This window comes from Podarcis muralis, chromosome 7, assembly GCF_964188315.1.
Source record: "Podarcis muralis chromosome 7, rPodMur119.hap1.1, whole genome shotgun sequence".
Lineage (NCBI taxonomy): Eukaryota > Metazoa > Chordata > Lepidosauria > Squamata > Lacertidae > Podarcis > Podarcis muralis.
Window position 1 is genome coordinate 979,321 of NC_135661.1, and position 18,577 is coordinate 997,897.

Below are 18,577 nucleotides of genomic sequence, written 5' to 3' on the forward strand. Positions count from 1 at the left end.
CTCCGAGGTTATATTTATATTTATAATCTTGCAACTTGGCTGGTCTATTTACTTAACCGACCTGGAACAATCTACCAGAGAAAAGGCCGCCGCCCATGGGACAGAGGGTCATTGATGAATGATAATCCAGCTTCTACCTAGGGTTTTAATAGGTCATAAGATTTTATGGTATTTATATTTGTAATGTATTTTGGTCTGTGTTTCTCCTTTGATGCTGTGGCCTGTCGGCTACGCAAATAAAGTCTATTATCTATTATCCACAGAGCCTAGGGCTTGCCGATCAGAAGGTCGGCAGTTTGAATCCCCGCGACGGGGCGAGCTCCCATTGCTTGGTCCCTGCTCCTGCCAACCTAGCAGTTCGAAAGCACGTCAAAGTGCAAGTAGATAAATAGGTACCGCTCCGGCGGGAAGGTAAACGGCGTTTCCGTGCGCTGCTCTGGTTCTCCAGAAGCGGCTTAGTCCTGCTGGCCACATGACCCGGAAGCTGTATGCCGGCTCCCTCGGCCAATAAAGCGAGATGAGCGCCGCAACCCCAGAGTCTGTCATGACTGGACCTAATGGTCAGGGGTACCTTTACCTTTACCTTTTTACGCGGACTGGCAGCAGTGGCCCATCAGGCAGGGGATATTCCCCACCTGGAGAAGCTGCCAGGGATTGAACCTGGGGCCTTCTGCATGCCAAGCAGATGTTCTGCTGCTGAGCTACAGCTTACCAGGGCCACAGAGTAATCTAGCATCAGCTTCTGTTTTGTGGGGCTAAGTAGGACCTTGATTGATCACCGAGTCCTAGAATTGTGATCATAAACTATTTGCTACAATTTTAGCTAACAGATTAAAAAAGATGGTAACTACATCAGTCCACAGAGACCAAGCCAGGTTCTTACTAGGCCGACAAATGAAGGACAATGTAAGGTATCTAATTAACTTAATAGAGTGTTTGGAAGTCAGAAATGAAAAACAGGCCACATTAATATTTTTAGATGTGGAGAAAGCTTTTGATAATATTTCTTGGCCATTTTTGATTAAGGTATTAGAGAAAATGGAAATAGGGAAAGCTTTCCTGGCTGGAATTAAAGCTATCTATACTGATCAATCCACAAATATTTTAATAAATAATATTCTTTCAGACAAATGCCAGATAGAAAAAGGAACAAGACCAGCTGGTCCCCTATCTCCATTGATGTTTATTATGACATTAGAAATGATAAGGTGAAAAATACGTTAGAAAAAATGTCTGGTGTGAAAATATGTTAAAAAAAGTTAGATATTTGGGAATCTGGCTAAGATATTTGGGAATCTGGTTGAGAGAAATCTCAACTTATTTTAACATTGAGTCCTGGATCTTTAGAGTTAGAATCAACCCCTGGGGGGTAATATTGCCCGTCCCTCTGCTGCTCAGAGAACCCCTGACAGATGGGGAGGGTTTTGTGGGCCATGGCCGGGTACCAGCTTCTGAATTCTCTCTCTGTCTCCCGGACAGGCACCCCCAGCCCCTGCGAACCCAACGAGTTCAAGTGCCGGAACGGTCACTGCGCCCTCAAGCTCTGGCGATGCGACGGGGACAACGACTGCACAGACGGCTCGGACGAGCTGAATTGCCGTAAGCGTTTTGGGAGCGCCAGGGGTTTGTCGATTTGCATCCGGGTTTCGTGTCCCAGGGCTTAACACAAGCACCACAGCTGAGGCCCTTTGGAATGGATCCAGCGAAGTTCCCCCTGGAGCAGGCCCCTTGGAATTACAGTGGTACCCCCGAGTTACAAACGCCTCAGGTTACAAACGCTTCAGGTTACAAACTCCGCTAACCTGGAGTTGAGAACTTTGCCCCAGGATGAGAACGGAAGTTGTGTGCCGGCGGCGCAGCGGCAGAAAGAGCTCCCATTAGCGAAAGCACGCCTCTAGTTAAGAACAGTTTCAGGTTAAGAATGGACCTCCAAAACGAATTAAGTTTGTAACTAGAGGTACCACCATAATGGGGTCGAAGTTAGTCATGCCCAGTGAACATCAGTGGATCTACATCGATGCGTAGTGGCACCCACCCTGTGGAACGCCCTCCCACCAGATGTCAAAGAGAAAAACAACTACCAGACTTTTAGAAGACATCAGAAGGCAGCCCTGTTTAGGGAAGCTTTTAATGTTTAACAGACCACTGTATTTTAATATTTTGTTGGAAGCCGCCCAGAGTAGCTGGGGAAACCCAGCCACATGGGCAGGGTTGGGTTATTATTATTATTATTATTATTATTATTATTATTATTATTACTACTACTACTCCTCTGAGTAGGACCAGCAGCAGAGGGGGCCCATTGGAATTAATGGGGTGAAGTTAGGCACTTCTGGTAACTTCAACAGGTATGTCCTCAGTATTCATAGAATCATAGAATTAAAGGGTTGGGAGGGACTCCCAGTGGTCATTTAGCCCAACCCGCTGCAATGCAAGAATCACTGGCAGGTGGCCATTTGGGCTAGCATTGGATACAACCATTTCTTTCTTGTGTTTATTTGTTTATGTATTATCAACTTTACTGAAAATTCTTAAAACAGTTGCCAAGCATATACATGAAGCTTTGTAGGCAGTCATCCACATGGCATCAAAACTTTAAACTACAGGTGCCATTCCAGTCCTTCTAACAATTGTAACTGTTTACAGTAGTCTTTAAGATAAGTTATAAATTCTCCCTATTACTTATTAAATTTTTGGCCTTCCTGCTTTCTGATTCTTCTGATCATTTTTCCCTTTTCGGCCTAATCCATCAAGTTGATCTGCCATTCTTCTCTGGTTGGGACTTTATATTCTTTGCATCTCTGGGCCAATAACATCCGAGCAGCCATGGTCACGTACATAAATAGTCTTTTCTGCTCCATTGGGAAACGTTTCAGTAGGTGCCGAGAAGTGTACAGTGGTACCTTGGTTCTCAAACTTTATCCGTTCTGGAAGTCCTTTCCAAAATCAAAGCATTCCAAAACCAAGGCGTGCTTTCCCATAGAAAGTAATGCAAAAACGGATTAATGCGTTCCAGACTTGTAAAAACAACCCCAGAAACAGCCATTTAACATGAATTTTACTATCTAACGAGACCATTGATCCGTAAAATGAAAGCAATAAACAATGAACTGCAGTCACACAATCAATCAATCAATCAGTAGCTGAACTGGGTTCCACACAGTCAAAAAAACAAAAAATGAGAGCCACAAAACAGCAAAATAAATAGCAAAAGCAGACAGACCTCCGCGTAACACTCAAATTGGAAGTGTGGCACTCAGAACGGAGCACGTTTGGCTTCTGAAGAAAGTTTGCAAACTGGAACACTTACTTCCGGGTTTGCAGTGTTTGGGTTCCAAGTTGTTTGAAGACCAAGGCGTTTGAGAACCAAGGTACCACTGTACAATGAAGGCACCTGCCTGACGGTCAAGAGGCGGGGAGTTCCGCAGTGTAGGTGCTGCCACACTAAAGCAATATCAAGCTGGTGAGCCCATTTCTTCACCCCAGGCTGCTCCGCTAATGCTCTTGTCCTCTCCGCAGCTACCAAGGGCCCCGGGGACACCTGCGCTCCAGACCAGTTCGTCTGCGTGTCCACACGCACCTGCATCCCGGCCAGCTACCAGTGTGACGACGAGACGGATTGCGCAGATCGCTCTGACGAGATTGGCTGCAGTGAGTTCGGGGTGGGGGGTGGGGGTGGAGAGCAAGATGGAGTGGGAAGAGTTAAGCCCCCTCCCCAAAAGTGGACTTTGAATATGATTTGTGTCCTGAGGCACATGAACCACAAAGTTCCCAGGAAAACAATAAATCACCCTGACACAGAATATTTGGTTTATGGGTTCAAATAGGCCACAATTTTATTGATTACAGATGTGAGTGGTTTGTCTTAGGCATTGAGGTGAAGCCAGGCTGTATCTTGACTCCTGCCTGCCTGCAGGGAGTCCATGGAAGGGTAAACCACCGATGGGGGTGCCCTATGTTGTTGTTGTTTAGCCGTTTAGTCGTGTCCCCATGGACCAGAGCACGCCAGGCACTCCTGTCTTCCACTGCCTCCCGCAGTTTGGTCAAACTCATGCTGGTAGCTTCGAGAACACTGTCCAACCATCTTGTCCTCTGTCGTCCCCTTCTCCTTGTGCCCTCCATCTTTCCCAACATCAGGGTCTTTTCCAGGGAGTCTTCTCTTCTCATGAGGTGGCCTAAGTATTGGAGCCTCAGCTTCAGGATCTGTCCTTCCAGTGAGCACTCAGGGCTGATTTCCTTAAGAATGGATACGTTTGATCTTCTTGCAGTCCATGGGACTCTCAAGAGTCTCCTCCAGCACCAGAATTCAAAAGCATCCATTCTTTGGCGATCAGCCTTCTTGATGGTCCAGCTCTCACTTCCATACATCACTACTGGGAAAACCATGGCTTTTACTATACGGACCTATATCGATATATCACAGTGTCTGAAATAAGGATGGAACTCCATAGAGGTGGACTCCAAAGTGGATCACAGACGATTTGCAAAATTGCAGCTCAGTACAGCAGTCAAATACTAGAATCCTTTCAGAGCTTAATGCTATAATCCCAGCCAATATTTTATCGTGTTTATATCCCCCCTCCAAGGAGCTCAAGGTGGTGTTGGTGTGCATGATTCTCATTTAATCCACACTACAACCCTGTGGGGTAAGATAGACTTAAGAGGCAGTGACTGTCCCCCTAGGGCACCCAGTGAGCTTTGTGGTCAAGTGGGGATTCGAACCCTGGTCTCCCAGGCCCTAGTCCGTCATGCTGACCATTAGGCCACTGCTGGGTAGGCATTTCCATTTGCGGATTTCATGGTTGAGGTGAAAGGAGAGCACGAGAGAGATGCTCCCCCCTTTCTTTTGCAATTCCTGCCTTCAAGAAGCTGGACTAGGTGATATTTTGGACCCCTTCTAACTCTATGATCCTTCTCCCTGTCTAGCCCCTCCCCAGGTGATCACGCCCCCTGAGGAATCCATCCAGGCCGCCCCTGGAGAGACAGTCCGCTTCACCTGTGTGGCCGTGGGCGTCCCCACCCCCATCATCACCTGGAGGCTAAACTGGGGCCACATCCCCAGCAGCCGCAGGTAAGCTGCGGGTGGTCTGGTCTCCACTCCCCCCACCTTTTTCTTCCACCACCTGGGCTTTGGGATGCTGACTCTGCCCCTTACGGCCACAGGGTGTCCATCACGAGCAAGAACGGGCGGGGGACACTGGTTATCGAAGACGTAAAAGAGGCCGACCAGGGAGCTTACACCTGTGAGGCCATCAACGCCCGGGGGATGGTTTTTGGCATCCCTGATGGAGTGTTGAGCCTCACACCTGGACGAGGTAAGCCAGAGGGTCGAGAAAGGCGGGGTGGGGACCGTTTGGGCAGGTGCTGATCTATCCATCTAATTAGCATATCTGTTGAAGCATTTCTTTAAACAGCGCGTAGTTCTTTGTGTGTGTGTGTGTGTGTGTTTTTTTAAAAATATTTATTTGGTTTTTCAGATTAAAATTTTATAATCACATATCCAACAAACAACATAAAAACAAGATTCCAAGGACTCTCCTGGAGTTCCCTCCTCCCCTTTGTGGGTCCTGTTATTAATCATTTCCTCCTGCATCTTTTATGATAATCCAAATCTTTTACATCTCCATTGTGTCCAAAATTCACCATTAAACTACAAGTGTTGTTCCAATCCTACTAACGATTTTAGCTGTTTAGAATGGTTTTTAAGATAGATTATAAAATTTCCCGTTCCTTATTACAATTTTGGTCTTCCTGATTCCTCCGGTTATTTTGGCTATTTCGGCATAATCCACCAACTTAATCTGCCATTCTTCTCTGGTTGGGACTTATACACAGTGCGTAGTTAACCTGTGGCTTTAAAAGAGGACTGTAGAAATCCACGGAGGAGAGGGCTCTGCTCTGCTTACAGAGTTGGGCGCAGCACTACTTCTGAATCTCAGGTGCCAGAAACCACAGGCACTCTCGCACTCGGGTCCTGTGTGAACAGGAGACTGGGTCATTGGCCTGATCCAGCAAACTCTTCATGCTCTTGTGAAAGGCTTACACTCTCAGAAGCTCTTGACATAGATGCTGCTGGCTGCCAGAACCTCAGTCATGAGGGTTGCGGGTTTCAGCCCCGCAAATGTTTCCTGCATTGCAGGGGTGACTACAGATCTATGAAATACCATAAAATTCTATAGCAGTGGAAATGATAATTTAATGATCGGCTCTTTAAACACTCCTTTTTCTGGTTATTGGCTATAGCTTTTGATAGAATATAGGTAACTGAACAGCCCTTGTTGCATTACATTCTTCATTAAATTATCTTTCCATTGATATATAATTTTATGGTATTACTCCAAAAGAAAGTGGTGTTATGAGCCATCAAACCACGAAAATACACTTTTCCCAAAAGGTTTCCACAATTTTGGCCACTAGTGTACATGCAACAAACACAGATGCACAGGACTCCCTCTTGACAGGACACTTTCCTACTGGCCTTTAGTATCGTCCCAACCAAATTTTATGTCTCTCCTGTATATACTAAGCTGCTGTATTAATTTGTTTGATTTACATCACTGAAATCTTTTTTAAAAAACCTGCTGGCATGTCCATCCATCACCCTGGATCCCTGACAGTCTCCTCTTTCGCCCCCACCCCAGGACCTTGCCCAGAAGGACACTTTCACAACGAGGAAACCTCCCAGTGTTTCCCCTGCTTTTGTTTCGGCATCACCAAATCTTGCCGTGGAACTAGCCGGCACCGCAGCCAGATCCGCCTTCGCTTCGACACACCCGACAACTTCAAAGGTAAGTGGGTTGGGGGTGTTATAAGAAAAAACTTCTCCTTTTCCTTTTGGGGTACCCAAGACCCCAGATAGAGTCCTTACGTGGGTTCCCTATTTGTAGGAGAAAATAACAGAGGCCAACCAGAGAATATTGAGAAGCAAAGCAGCTAGTGAGCCTGATCTTTATCCGACAGTTGCGACAGGATCCTCACTCACCACATGCAGGAGGGAGGAGGGACCCAGAACAATGGTGTGCAAGCCCTTATATAGACTTTTGAAATTGCCCACCCTGTAGCACAAGACCACCCCCCAAAGCATCATACATACATCACAGAAGGGGGTGGTCTACATCAGAAATACATCACAAGAGGCTGTCTCCAGCAGAAATCCTAGGATACCTGATAATGGTCACTGATTGCTTTACCTGAGCAGCCTGGCCTTTTGTTTGTGATGCTAAATACTTTTAATTCCTGAATCCAGTTCACAGGCTCACCCTATTCATACACAAATATGTCCTTAAGACAGGTAAGCAAAAGACAATGGAGAGGCTTTCCCATTTCCTTCCTCCTTGCAGAGAAATATTTGAGGTCAGTTTCAGAGACTCAAAGTGACTTCAGGATTGCTCTCCTGTACTATTTCAGACATGTAGTTTATATATTTATGTATGTGTTTGCCTTGTACATTTATGAATGTTTATTGTATATTTGGGACCTTAAAGTAAAGTTAAAGGGACCCTGACCATTAGGTCCAGTCGCGGACGACTCTGGGGTTGCGGTGCTCATCTCGCTTTACAGGCCAAGGGAGCCGGCATACAGCTTCTGGGTCATGTGGCCAGCATGACTAAGCCGCTTCTGGCGAACCAGAGTAGCGCACGGAAACGCCGTTTACCTTCCTGCTGGAGCAGTACCTATTTATCTACTTGCACTTTGACATGCTTTCGAACTGCTAGGTTGGCAGGAGCGGGGACCGAGCAACGGGAGCTCACCCCGTGGCGGGGATTCAAACCGCCGACCTTCCGATTGGCAAGCCCTAGGCTCTGTGGTTTAACCCACAGCGCCACCTGCGTCCCACTTGGGACCTTAGAATTCTTATAACAGGGGAAGGGGGGGAGGAGGGCTTTGGGTTTTGAGGTGGTCTTCCACTAACTTTTCCTCAGAGAATATCCGGTGGCATTAATAGGCCTCTGAAGAACCCTGCTGGATCGGGCCCCAGGGGGCCCATCTTGCCCAGTATCCTGGCCTCACATAGGCCAACCAGGTGCCCTGCGACATCCCCCTGCCATTGTTGTAAACAAAATCAATCTGCCCTTTTCCCTTATGGGGTATCCAAGAGCCCATATAGAGTCCTTACGTAGGTTCCCTATTTGTAGGAGAAAATAACAGGCCAACCAGAGAATATTGAGAAGCAAAGCAGCTAGTAAGTCTGATCTTTATTGATCTGTTGCAACAGGGTCCTCCCTTCACACAGAAGGGGTGTAGCTCAAGACCACCACCCTAGATACATCATACCTACATCACAGAAAGGACGGTCTACAGCAGAAATCTGAGTGCTTTGTTTACCTCCTGTCTGCCAGGTTACCTGTTTAATGGTCACTTGATTGGATTGCCTGGGAAGCCTGGCCAGTCTTTTGTAATGATAAATACTTAGTTCCTGAGCCAGGTCGCAGACTCACGCCCTATTCGTATCTTAAATGTGCCATTAAGACAGGATTTGTGAAGGAAAATGCAATGGGGAAGCTTTTCCATTTTCCTTTGACCTTGCAGAGAAAATGTTTGGTCAGTTTGGGAATCAAAATGGTTTCAGGTCGGTCTTCCTGTGCTGATCTGTTATGAACATTTATGAACATTTAATATATATATCTAAGACCTTAAAATTCTTATCACACCATTCCCGTGTCACTTTCCCCAGGGGTGAATGTGACGACCCCCTCTCAGCCCGGAACGCCGCCCCTCTCCTCGACCCAGCTGCAGATTGACCCCGGATTGCAGGAGTTCCAGCTGGTCGATCTCTCCCGCCGTTTCCTGGTACACGACTCTTTCTGGATGCTCCCGGGGCAGTTCTTGGGGAACAAGGTGAGAGGAGCGAGTTTGAGTCCTCATGGCGCTGAATGATAGGCCAGTTTCAAGAACAGGATTAGCTGCCTTTTCTTTCCTTTTTTTTGTATTTGTTTTTTTGTTGCTGTTTTATTTTGACAAAGTAAAGCTGAGGCTCCAGTACTTTGGCCACCTCATGAGAAGAGAAGACTCCCTGGAGAAGACACTGATGCTGGGAAAGATGGAGGGCACAAGGAGAAGGGGACGACAGAGGATGAGATGGTTGGATAGTGTTTTCGAGGTTACCAGCATGAGTCTGACCAAACTGCGGGAGGTAGTGGAGGACAGAGGTGCCTGGCGTGCTCTGGCCCATGGGGTCACGAAGAGTCGGACACGACTAAACGACTAAACAACAACAACAACAACAACAATAATCATACATAAATAAGAATAAAAATATGCACCTCACCCCCAAGACCATTCCATTGTAACTATCTAACCATGTAACTAAGCCAAACCACAGGGTGGGGGAGAGGGGCTCAGAGCTTATGTCTTATTCCTTTTTCCAGGATTCTGTCCTTTTTTCATATTTATTAATGTATTTATATGGGGTCACGAAGAGACAGACATGACTAAATGACTAAACAAGAAGAACAATGTATTCATTTATTCATTTGACAAAGTAATAATCATAAATAAATATATAAATAAGAATAAAAATGTGCACCTCACCACTGAGACCATTCCATTGTAACTATCCAACCTCCCAAAATTTTAACACCTCTTGCGATGGTTTGACCCCCTTCCGTTTTAACAGTACAGTGGTACCTTGGGTTACATACACTTCAGGTTACATACGCTTCAGGTTACAGACTCCACTAACCCAGAAATAGTACCTCGGGTTAAGAACTTTGCTTCAGGATGAGAACAGAAATCGCGCGGCAGCAGCGGGAGGCTCCATTAGCTAAAGTAGTGCTTCAGGTTAAGAACGGACTTCCGGAACGAATTAAGTACTTAACCCGAGGTACCAATGTACAGCTATACATATAATATCTATATGTTATTAATAATAAATTTGTGAATGTTTATTCAAAACCTGCCAAGGAGTCCAGTTCATTTTGTTGTTTCTTTAAATACTTTGTAAAAGGTTCCCATTCTTCTTTAAAGTCACAGTTGTCCTTACCACGTAGTTTATATGTCAATTTCGCCAATTCCGCATAGTCCATCAGTTTCTCTTGCCATAGTTCTTTAGTCGGAGTTTCTTCATTCTTCCAACCTTGTGCTATTAAGACTCTTTTCGCTGTTGTCGCATTCATGAAGATATTCTTAAATTTCCTTGGCAGGTCTTTCCTTAAAATCCCTAACAAAAATGCTTCAGGTTTTTTAACAAATGTTAGTTGGAACATTTTCGTCAGATAAGTTTTTGTATCCATTCTTCCTTTGCTGGGACTTCTATTCTTTCCCATTTTGGCGCAAGTAACATTCTTGCTGCTGTGTAAGCATACATGAATCAAGTTCTAGATGATTTAGGTAGTTCTGTCCCTATAATTATGGCTCCCTCCTTTCAGGGTTTAACTTTCTCTCCCTCCACAACCCTGCAGTCGTCCAAGGAAGGTTCCCAGCTCACATTTCTGCTGAATGGGCACATGGATTAATGGGGGTGGGTTGGAGGGCCAGGGTCTACGTTTGGGTTGCCCCCTCCTGACCTCCCTCCCTCTCTGCTCTGCCTGCAGGTGGACTCCTATGGAGGTTTCCTGCGCTTCAAGGTGCGCTACGGCCTGGCCAGGGGCCAATCGGAGCCTGTGCAGAAACCCAACCTCGTGATTGTGGGGAATGGACAGAAGCTGATCTACCGCGTGCAGGTGCCCACCCAGCCCTCGGTGGTGAACCAGCGCCAGGTCCAGTTCACCGAGGTGAGTGTGGCTGGAATGGGGAGGGCTTGTTCCATCCTGCTGAGGCTGAACGCTCCTCTCAGCACCCCTGCAAAGTAGGCTGGGTTGGGAGGGGGGAGAGAGAGTGGGCTCTGCCCAGCGCAAAATTCTTGCCTGAGCAAGGATTTGAATCCAGATCTCTCCCTGCCCCTCAGAGGCAAATACTCATAACTGCCACATCACATTGAACTGTAAGGTGACTCAAGGTTTTGTTGTTGTTTTAGTGTTTATAATATTAACTTGTAAGATATGGATTTTTGTTGTTTTTTTTTTTAGTTTTCAAATGTTGATTTTTGTGTGTTGTGTATTGTTATTTTTTGATATCTTTCGTGTTGTTGTTGTGTGGAAAATACTAATAAAATTCATTTAAAAAAAAGGAAAAAAAAGAATGGCCAGGCTGCCCATAATGCTATCAGCAACCATTATTAGGTATCCTGGCAGACAGGATTTCTGCTGTAGACCACCTCCTATGATGTATGTATGATGATTCTGGGGCAGTCTTTGGCTAAGGGGGTTAAAAAAAAGAAAGGTGACTCAAACAAGTGAGCCAAGCTGGGTTGGGTGGGTAGAAGCAACATTACCCTTATTTATTTTATACTTCGATTGGTTTTTTCTTTCATATAGACATTTTTTTTATTGATTTTCACAGGTTTTGCAAGCTTGCTTCTGTTTCAACATATGTTTTTCTTTCAATTTTGAGTTCCCACCTTTAATTCCATGACGTTTTCATTCCCACCTTATACCTACCGTGTTGGGTGGTGGTACTTCATTCCGCTGCTCGTAATTCATAATTCAGTTTTTATTTGACCATAGCCGTTCTTCAGATACAGTAGACCCTCAGGTTACGTTACTCTTGAGTAACGTAAACTTCGGGTTGCAAAAGCAGCAAGCCCAGAAGTATCCAGAAGTGGTACCTCTGGATGTGGATTTTTCAGGGGGCACACGGACCGCCGGAACAAATTAAATTCGTATCCAGATGGTCCACTGTAGTCCAAAAAGGGTCTCTCCCCTCTTGTTTCCCATATAGATTTTTATGATTGAAGTGGTATGTGTTGGGGTTTTTTAGTAGACCATTTCTTTAAAACATTGACAGTCACAAGATTTGTGGCCTTCTTCGCTAGCGCTCTCGGGGAAGCCCACGCAATTAGGGGATTTTTCCTGCAGCTTTCGCTTAGCCCTTTCTTCGCCCGCTGGGTGTCCCCCTGCAGGAGCACTGGGAGAAGGAGTCGGGAGCCTCCGTCAGCCGTGAGGAGCTGCTGCTCACCCTCCAGAACCTGGAGGCGGTTATGATCCAGACCGTCTATGACAACCGGATGGCCAGTGTGGGGCTGAGCGACATCGTCATGGACACAACCACCACGGAGGTCACCGGCTTGGGCCTGGCGCATGGTGTGGAGGAATGCAGGTGTGCCAGCGATGGGGGCACCTGCTGACATCCAGGGTGGTTCTGGGCAGGAAAGGGGGTGGGGCTCGAGCCAGCCTGCTGCGACCCTGCACCTGTGGGTTGCGTCCAAATTAGTCCTGCTCAGAGGAGGCTAATAATAATAATCATCATCATCATCATCATCATCATCATCATCATCTATTTATACCCCGCCCATCTGGCTGGGTTTCCCCAGCCACCCTGGGTGACTCCCAACAGAATACTGTGGTACCTCGGGTTACAGACGCTTCAGGTTACAGACGCTTCAGATTGCAGACTCCGCTAACCCAGAAATAGTACCTCGGGTTAAGAACTTTGCTTCAGGATGAGAACAGAAATCGTAGTGCGGTGGCAGCGGGAGGCCCCATTAGCTAAAGTGGTGCTTCAGGTTAAGAACAGTTTCAGGTTAAGAATGGACCTCTGGAATGAATTAAGTTCTTAACCAGAGGTACCACTGTATTAGGTAAAGGGACCCCTGACCATTAGGTCCAGTCGTGGACAACTTGCTTATTGGGATAGAGAGGTTTGTATCAGCCTGCTTTCTCTCTCCAAAACGGAGCTGTCCGAAGCAGCTGTTTGCTAAGCTTTGGACTCCAACTCAGCCCCATGCTCCCATCAGCTCCAGTGCCATACAGCTGAGCTGGATGGGGCAGACTGGGTATTGGAGTGTAAAGTGTCTGAAGGGCAGCATGCTGGGGCCGATTGAGCAAACACCACAATCGGCCGATAGCATCACTTCACGGAAAAGCAAACTGAATCCTTCAAATGCATTTGTGGAGATGGCCCTTTGCTCAGTCACCATCAGATGCTTGCTGTGGTTTAAAGGTAAAGTGACCCCTGACCAATAGGTCCAGTCGTGGCCAACTCTGGGGTTGCGGTGCTCATCTCACTTTACTGGCCAAGGGAGCCGGTGTACAGCTTCCGGGTCACGTGGCCAGCATGACTAAGCCGCTTCTAGCAAACCAGAGCAGCGCACGGAAACGCTGTTTACCTTCCCGCCGGAGCGGTGCCTATTTATCTACTTGCACTGCGTTCTTTCAAACTGCTAGGTTGGCAGGAGCAGGGACCGAGCAACGGGAGCTCACCCCGTGGCGGGGTTTCAAACCGCTGACCTTCTGATCGGCAAGCCCTAGACTCTGTGGTTTAACCCACAGCACCACCTGCGTCCCCAAGTAAAAGCACAATAAAACATCAAACATTAAAAACGTCCCTAAGCAGGGCTGCCTTCAGATGTCTTCTAAAAGTCTGGTAGTTGTTTATTTCCTTGACATCTGATGGGAGGGCGTTCCACAGGGCGGGTGCCACTACCGAGAAGGCCCTCTGCCTGGTTCCCTGTAACCTCACTTCTCACATTGAGGGAACCACCAAAAGACCCTCAGAGCTGGACCTCAGTGTCCGGGCAGAACGATGGGGGTGGAGACGCTCCTTCAGGTATACTGGGCCGAGGCCATTTAGGGCTTTAAAGCTGAGCACCACACCTTGAATTGTGTCTGGGAACGTGCTGGGAGCCAATGTAGGTCTTTCAGGACCGGTGTTATGTGGTCTCGGCGGCTGCTCCCAGTCACCAGTCTTGCTGCCACATTCTGGATTAGTTGTAGTTTCCAGGTCACCTTCAAAGGTAAAGGGACCCCTAACCATTAGGTGCAGTCGTGGCCGACTCTGGGGTTGCGGCGCTCATCTCGCTTTATTGGCCGAGGAAGCCGGTGTACAGCTTCCGGGTCATGTGGCCAGCAGGACTAAGCCGCTTCTGGCGAACCAGAGCAGCGCACGGAAACGCTGTTTACTTTCCCGCCGGAGCGGTACCTGTTTATCTGCTTGCACTTTGATGTGCTTTTGAACTGCTAGGATGGCAGGAGCAGGGACCGAGCAACGGGAGCTCACCCCGTCACGGGGATTCGAACCACCGACCTTCTGATCGGCAAGTCCTAGGCTCTGTGGTTTAACCCGCAGCGCCACCCATGTCTCATACCTTCAAAGGTAGCCCCACTGAAATTAACCTGCTGACATTAGTACCTGAGTTGCAAGTCGCATCCTTTCTCCATCCATAGCTCTGTATTGTCCACACTGATTGGCAGCAGCTGCTCTGCAGGGTTTCCGGCGAGAGTCTCCTCCTAGCCCTCACTGGAGATGCTGCCGTTGGGAACCTGGGGCCTTCTGAATGCCAAGCAGCTGCACTACCACTGAGCCATGCTTCTTCAGCACATGCGACCTGCAGGCTGAGTTTGTCGCCTCTGCAGCCTGCCTTACAGAGAGTCTGCAGTGTCCTTCCTGGCAGCCCATAAACCATCCTCTCTCCTCCGCTGTCTTCACCTCCCGCTTGTCTCTCTGCAGGTGCCCTGCTGGGTACGCCGGCCTCTCCTGCGAGCGCTGCGAGGCCCATTTCAAGCGAGTGCCCGGCGGGCCCTACCTGGGCACGTGCTCTGGCTGCAACTGCAACGGGCACTCCAGCACCTGCGGCCCGTTCTCTGGCTACTGCCTGGTAAGCTTGCCAGCTGGTGGCGGGGGTGGTGACGGCCGCTGGAGGAGGGGCGCGAAGTGGGTTGTCTGGCGGGGGGAGGGATTTGGGGAAAGCTACGCCCTGCCCTTCACCTCCCTCTTCCTTTTGTCTCTTCCGCTTCTCCCCCTGCCCCACAGAACTGCCAGCACCACACCGAAGGGCCCCAGTGCAACAAATGCAAGCCGGGTTTCTTTGGAGACGCCACCAAGGGCACCCCCACCGCCTGTCGCCCCTGCCCCTGCCCGTACACCGAAGCCCCCCGCAGGTGAGTGAGCCGAGGGTCTTTGCATGGCGGGTGATCATCGTCACGGTTTGTCCTGGAGGACGTCAGCAGCCGCCTGCCCTCTGCGCTCTCGGCAGGCTTGGCAGGAGAGGAGATTAGGAAAAGACCAAGATGCACAGCTTCCGGGGGTGGGTGTGCCTGCCATTTTCCTGTTGCCCTGAAAGCAAACCTTGAGCCTGCAGGGAAGGACAGGGAGTCCGGTGAGTCCATATCCATGAATTTACCTCTGGGAACACCTTGCCTTGTACAGGGGTACCTTGGTTCTCAAACTTAATCCATTCCGGAAGTCCGTTCCAAAACCAAGGCATGCTTTTTCATAGAAAGTAATGCAAAATGTAATAATAATAATAATAATAATAATAATAATAATAATAATAATAATAATAATAATAATTTATTATTTGTACCCCACCCACTCAGCCACTCTAGGTGGCTTCCAACAAAGATTAAAATACATTAAAATGTCACACATTAAAAACTTCCTGTTCCAGGCTTTTAAAAATGACCCCTAAAAAAGCAATTTAACATGAATTTTACTTTCTAACCATTGATCCATAAAATAAAAGCAATAATCAATGTAAAGGTAAAGGTACCCCTGCCCGTACGGGCCAGTCTTGCCAGACTCTAGGGTTGTGCGCCCATCTCACTCAAGAGGCCGGGAGCCAGCGCTGTCCGGAGACACTTCCTGGTCACGTGGCCAGCGTGACAAAGCTGCATCTGGCGAGCCAGAGTCGCACACAGAAACGCCTTTTACCTTCCCGCTAGTAAGCGGTCCCTATTTATCTACTTGCACCCGGGAGTGCTTTCGAACTGCTAGGTTGGCAGGCGCTGGGACCGAACAACGGGAGCGCACCCCACCACGGGGATTCGAACCGCTGACCATGCGATCGGCAAGCCCTAGGCGCTGAGGCTTTTACCCAATAATCAATGTATTGTACTATTGTCAGAGTTGCTTCAAGATCCTAGCTCACAGAGGATCACGCTAGCCAACGGTCATTAAGTCAAAGTCTTTATTGAGTTACAGTTTCCATTCTCAAGCTGCTGCGTGCAACTCTACGTCTAGTAGCTAGATCGGCGAAGCTCCGTCTGAATCTCCGCCCCTTGTACACCAACTTAATATCCTAGCCCTGCTCCACCTTTTCCGCCTGACTGTTCTTCTCTGGGTCCCTCTGCCCCCCTGGGTCTCTTCCTTCCGGGATTCTTCTGACGCTGACCCCCCGGACCCTCCTGTCTCCTTGCGCCGGGCTTTAGGACCCGGCTCCCTTTCCGGACTGCCTACTGCGCCGCCTTCCTGTGCATTTGAACTTGGCGCGCGCGCCCAACCTTCCACCTTCCGTCTAACCGTCTCTTCGCTCCCAGATGGAGGTGTGGCCACCCCTAACTCGTGCCCTCCCTCCTGTTGTGAGCTGCCAGCGCTTGCCCCCTGGCTCCCTTCCTCTTCCCTGCTCTCTGGCGGTGACGCTGGTCCCGATCTCCAACTGCTCTCCTCTGAGTCCCCTCTGGCTCTATCTTCCTGGGGTGCCCCCCTAAACTCCCCCCTTGCCTTGACCACTGGTGCTCCTTTCTGTGAATCCTCCGATTCACTGGAAAGACTCGGAGATCTCGGGTCGTCGTCATCACTCATCTTTTCTTCTGCCTCCTCCCCTTCGCTCTCTGTTTCCTCCCCTTCGCTCTCTGTTTCCTCCCTTGCCCTTGCCTCTGCTCCTGAACCCCTGACATCCATCCCCCCCTCGAAGCCCCCCACTCCCCCTTCCCCTCCTTCCGGTGCTGGAGCTGGGTGCTGCTGTGTCAAGGGGACGAATGTCGGGTATCGTTCGCTTCCCGTAGCGGGCCTCCATCCGAAGTCTTCCGGTTCTTCCTCCCTGCTCTCGTCGACGACGGTCACCTCTGCTTCCATCTCTGTGCCGCCGTGCTCGAAACCTGGGTCGTCCCCGAAAACGTCCATGTCCGTCTCTCCCTCACTTCCTCCTGGCGGCGTTGCTCGTCCTGGACCTTCTTGCCACTTCCTGCGCCACTGCTCCTCTGGTCTGTCGTCCCACCAATACGAGGGTTCTGAGGCAGATCCCGAGGGTGACCCCTCCGGGGAACGGACGTCTCGTGTCGGGTCCTCGTCCGAGTCGAACCCCCGGAACGTGCTGGCCGAAAGCGTGGGCGTGAAAAGCCAGTCGTCGAAAAAGTCTGCTGGCATCGGTCTATGTGGGAAGAGGGCATGAAACTCGTCTTTGAGCAGAGGTTCGTCCAAGGCGTAGCCCGGCACCCAGCTGTTCGCACTGGCCGGGGTGCCCTCCTTGGCGAGAAAGTATTCTACCCCTTCTTCCCCCCATCTGGAGTCCAAAATTTCTGTGACTTCGTTGATGCGCTCCTTCTGTGCCACTCCTGCGTGCCCTGTTCTGTCTCTGACCGGACTCGGCGCCGTTCCGGGTTCCTGAAACCTGTGCGGTGCCTTGTAGGGAGTGAGCACCGATCTGTGGAACACCGGATGCATTCTGGAACCCTCTGGAAGCGCCAGCCTGAAGGCCACCGGGTTGACCTGCTCTTCGACTTGATAGGGCCCCAGTTGCTTATGCCCTAGTTTCTTCTTGGCCAACGACCTGGCCGGCACTGCGTGGGCTGCTAACCAGACCCAGTCTCCCACGTGGAGCTCTTCGCCAACCCTTCTGCGTTTGTCCGCTTGTACCTTGTATGCGTGCTTGGCCAGCTCCAGGTGGCGCCTCAGCTGATCGTGGACTTCCTGCAGCTCCGACGCGAACGCATCTGCCGTCTGCGGCTCCCCCTCCCCCAGCCTTTCCAGTCCCGGGAAGGTTCTGGGGTGCCTCCCGTTGTTGGCGAAGAACGGCGTGACCCCCGTGGACACGTGCTTCGTGTTGTTGTAGGCGAACTCGGCGAGCGGCAGGTAATCCACCCACGTCGCAGGCTGTTGATTTGCATAACACCTCAAGTACTGCTGCATGATGGCATTGACCTGCTCCGCTTGCCCGTTGGTCTGCGGGTGTCTCGCCGACGCCAGGTTGATCTTGACGTTCAGGAAGCCCATCAGCCTCTGCCAGAAATTCGAGATGAACTGCCGCCCCCGGTCGGACAGAATAGACCGTGGCAGACCGTGAACCTTGAACACGTGGTCTATGAACAGTTTGGCGGTTTGTTCCGCCGTGGCCACCTTCGCACACGGAATGAAATGTGCCATCTTGGAGAACAAGTCCACCACCACCAGCACTGCCGTCTTGCCCCTCGAGCTGGGCAGATCCGTGACAAAGTCCAGGGCCACTCTCTCCCAAGGTTCGACCGGAGTTTGCAGCGGTTCCAACAGTCCGGCCGGCGGTCTAAGCACTGGCTTCGCCCTCTGGCAGGTGTCACACCTCGCCACGTAGTCTGCGACCTCCCCTCTCATTCCAGGCCACCAGAAATCCCTGGCGACTAATTCCACCGTCTTCTCCTTGCCGAAGTGCCCTGCAGTGGGCGCGTCGTGCAGCTGCTGCAGCACCTTGGCGCGAAGTTCGTCTCCCGGCACGTAGATGGCCCCTTTACGGATGAGCAATCCATCTCTTAACTGGAAACCGTCGGCCGCTGCCTTGCCCCTTTGCACCTCTGCCATCTTTGCTTGCGCGAAGGAGTCCCCCTGCAACGCTCGTCGCACCGCCTCCAGA

General features: G+C 49.7%; 1 protein-coding gene across 1 annotated transcript in view; it reads left to right on the forward strand.

The window, feature by feature from the left end:
* LOC114602823 (basement membrane-specific heparan sulfate proteoglycan core protein-like) overlaps positions 1 to 18,577 on the forward strand; it is a 218,570-nt gene that overhangs the window by 77,509 nt on the left and 122,484 nt on the right. The window contains exons 12-21 of the mRNA XM_077930973.1: positions 1,480 to 1,599; positions 3,520 to 3,651; positions 4,927 to 5,071; positions 5,164 to 5,315; positions 6,642 to 6,788; positions 8,675 to 8,838; positions 10,533 to 10,712; positions 11,939 to 12,135; positions 14,485 to 14,632; positions 14,788 to 14,915. Coding sequence (XP_077787099.1) covers positions 1,480 to 1,599; positions 3,520 to 3,651; positions 4,927 to 5,071; positions 5,164 to 5,315; positions 6,642 to 6,788; positions 8,675 to 8,838; positions 10,533 to 10,712; positions 11,939 to 12,135; positions 14,485 to 14,632; positions 14,788 to 14,915 — 1,513 coding nt within the window. The remainder of the gene's footprint in view (positions 1 to 1,479; positions 1,600 to 3,519; positions 3,652 to 4,926; positions 5,072 to 5,163; positions 5,316 to 6,641; positions 6,789 to 8,674; positions 8,839 to 10,532; positions 10,713 to 11,938; positions 12,136 to 14,484; positions 14,633 to 14,787; positions 14,916 to 18,577) is intronic.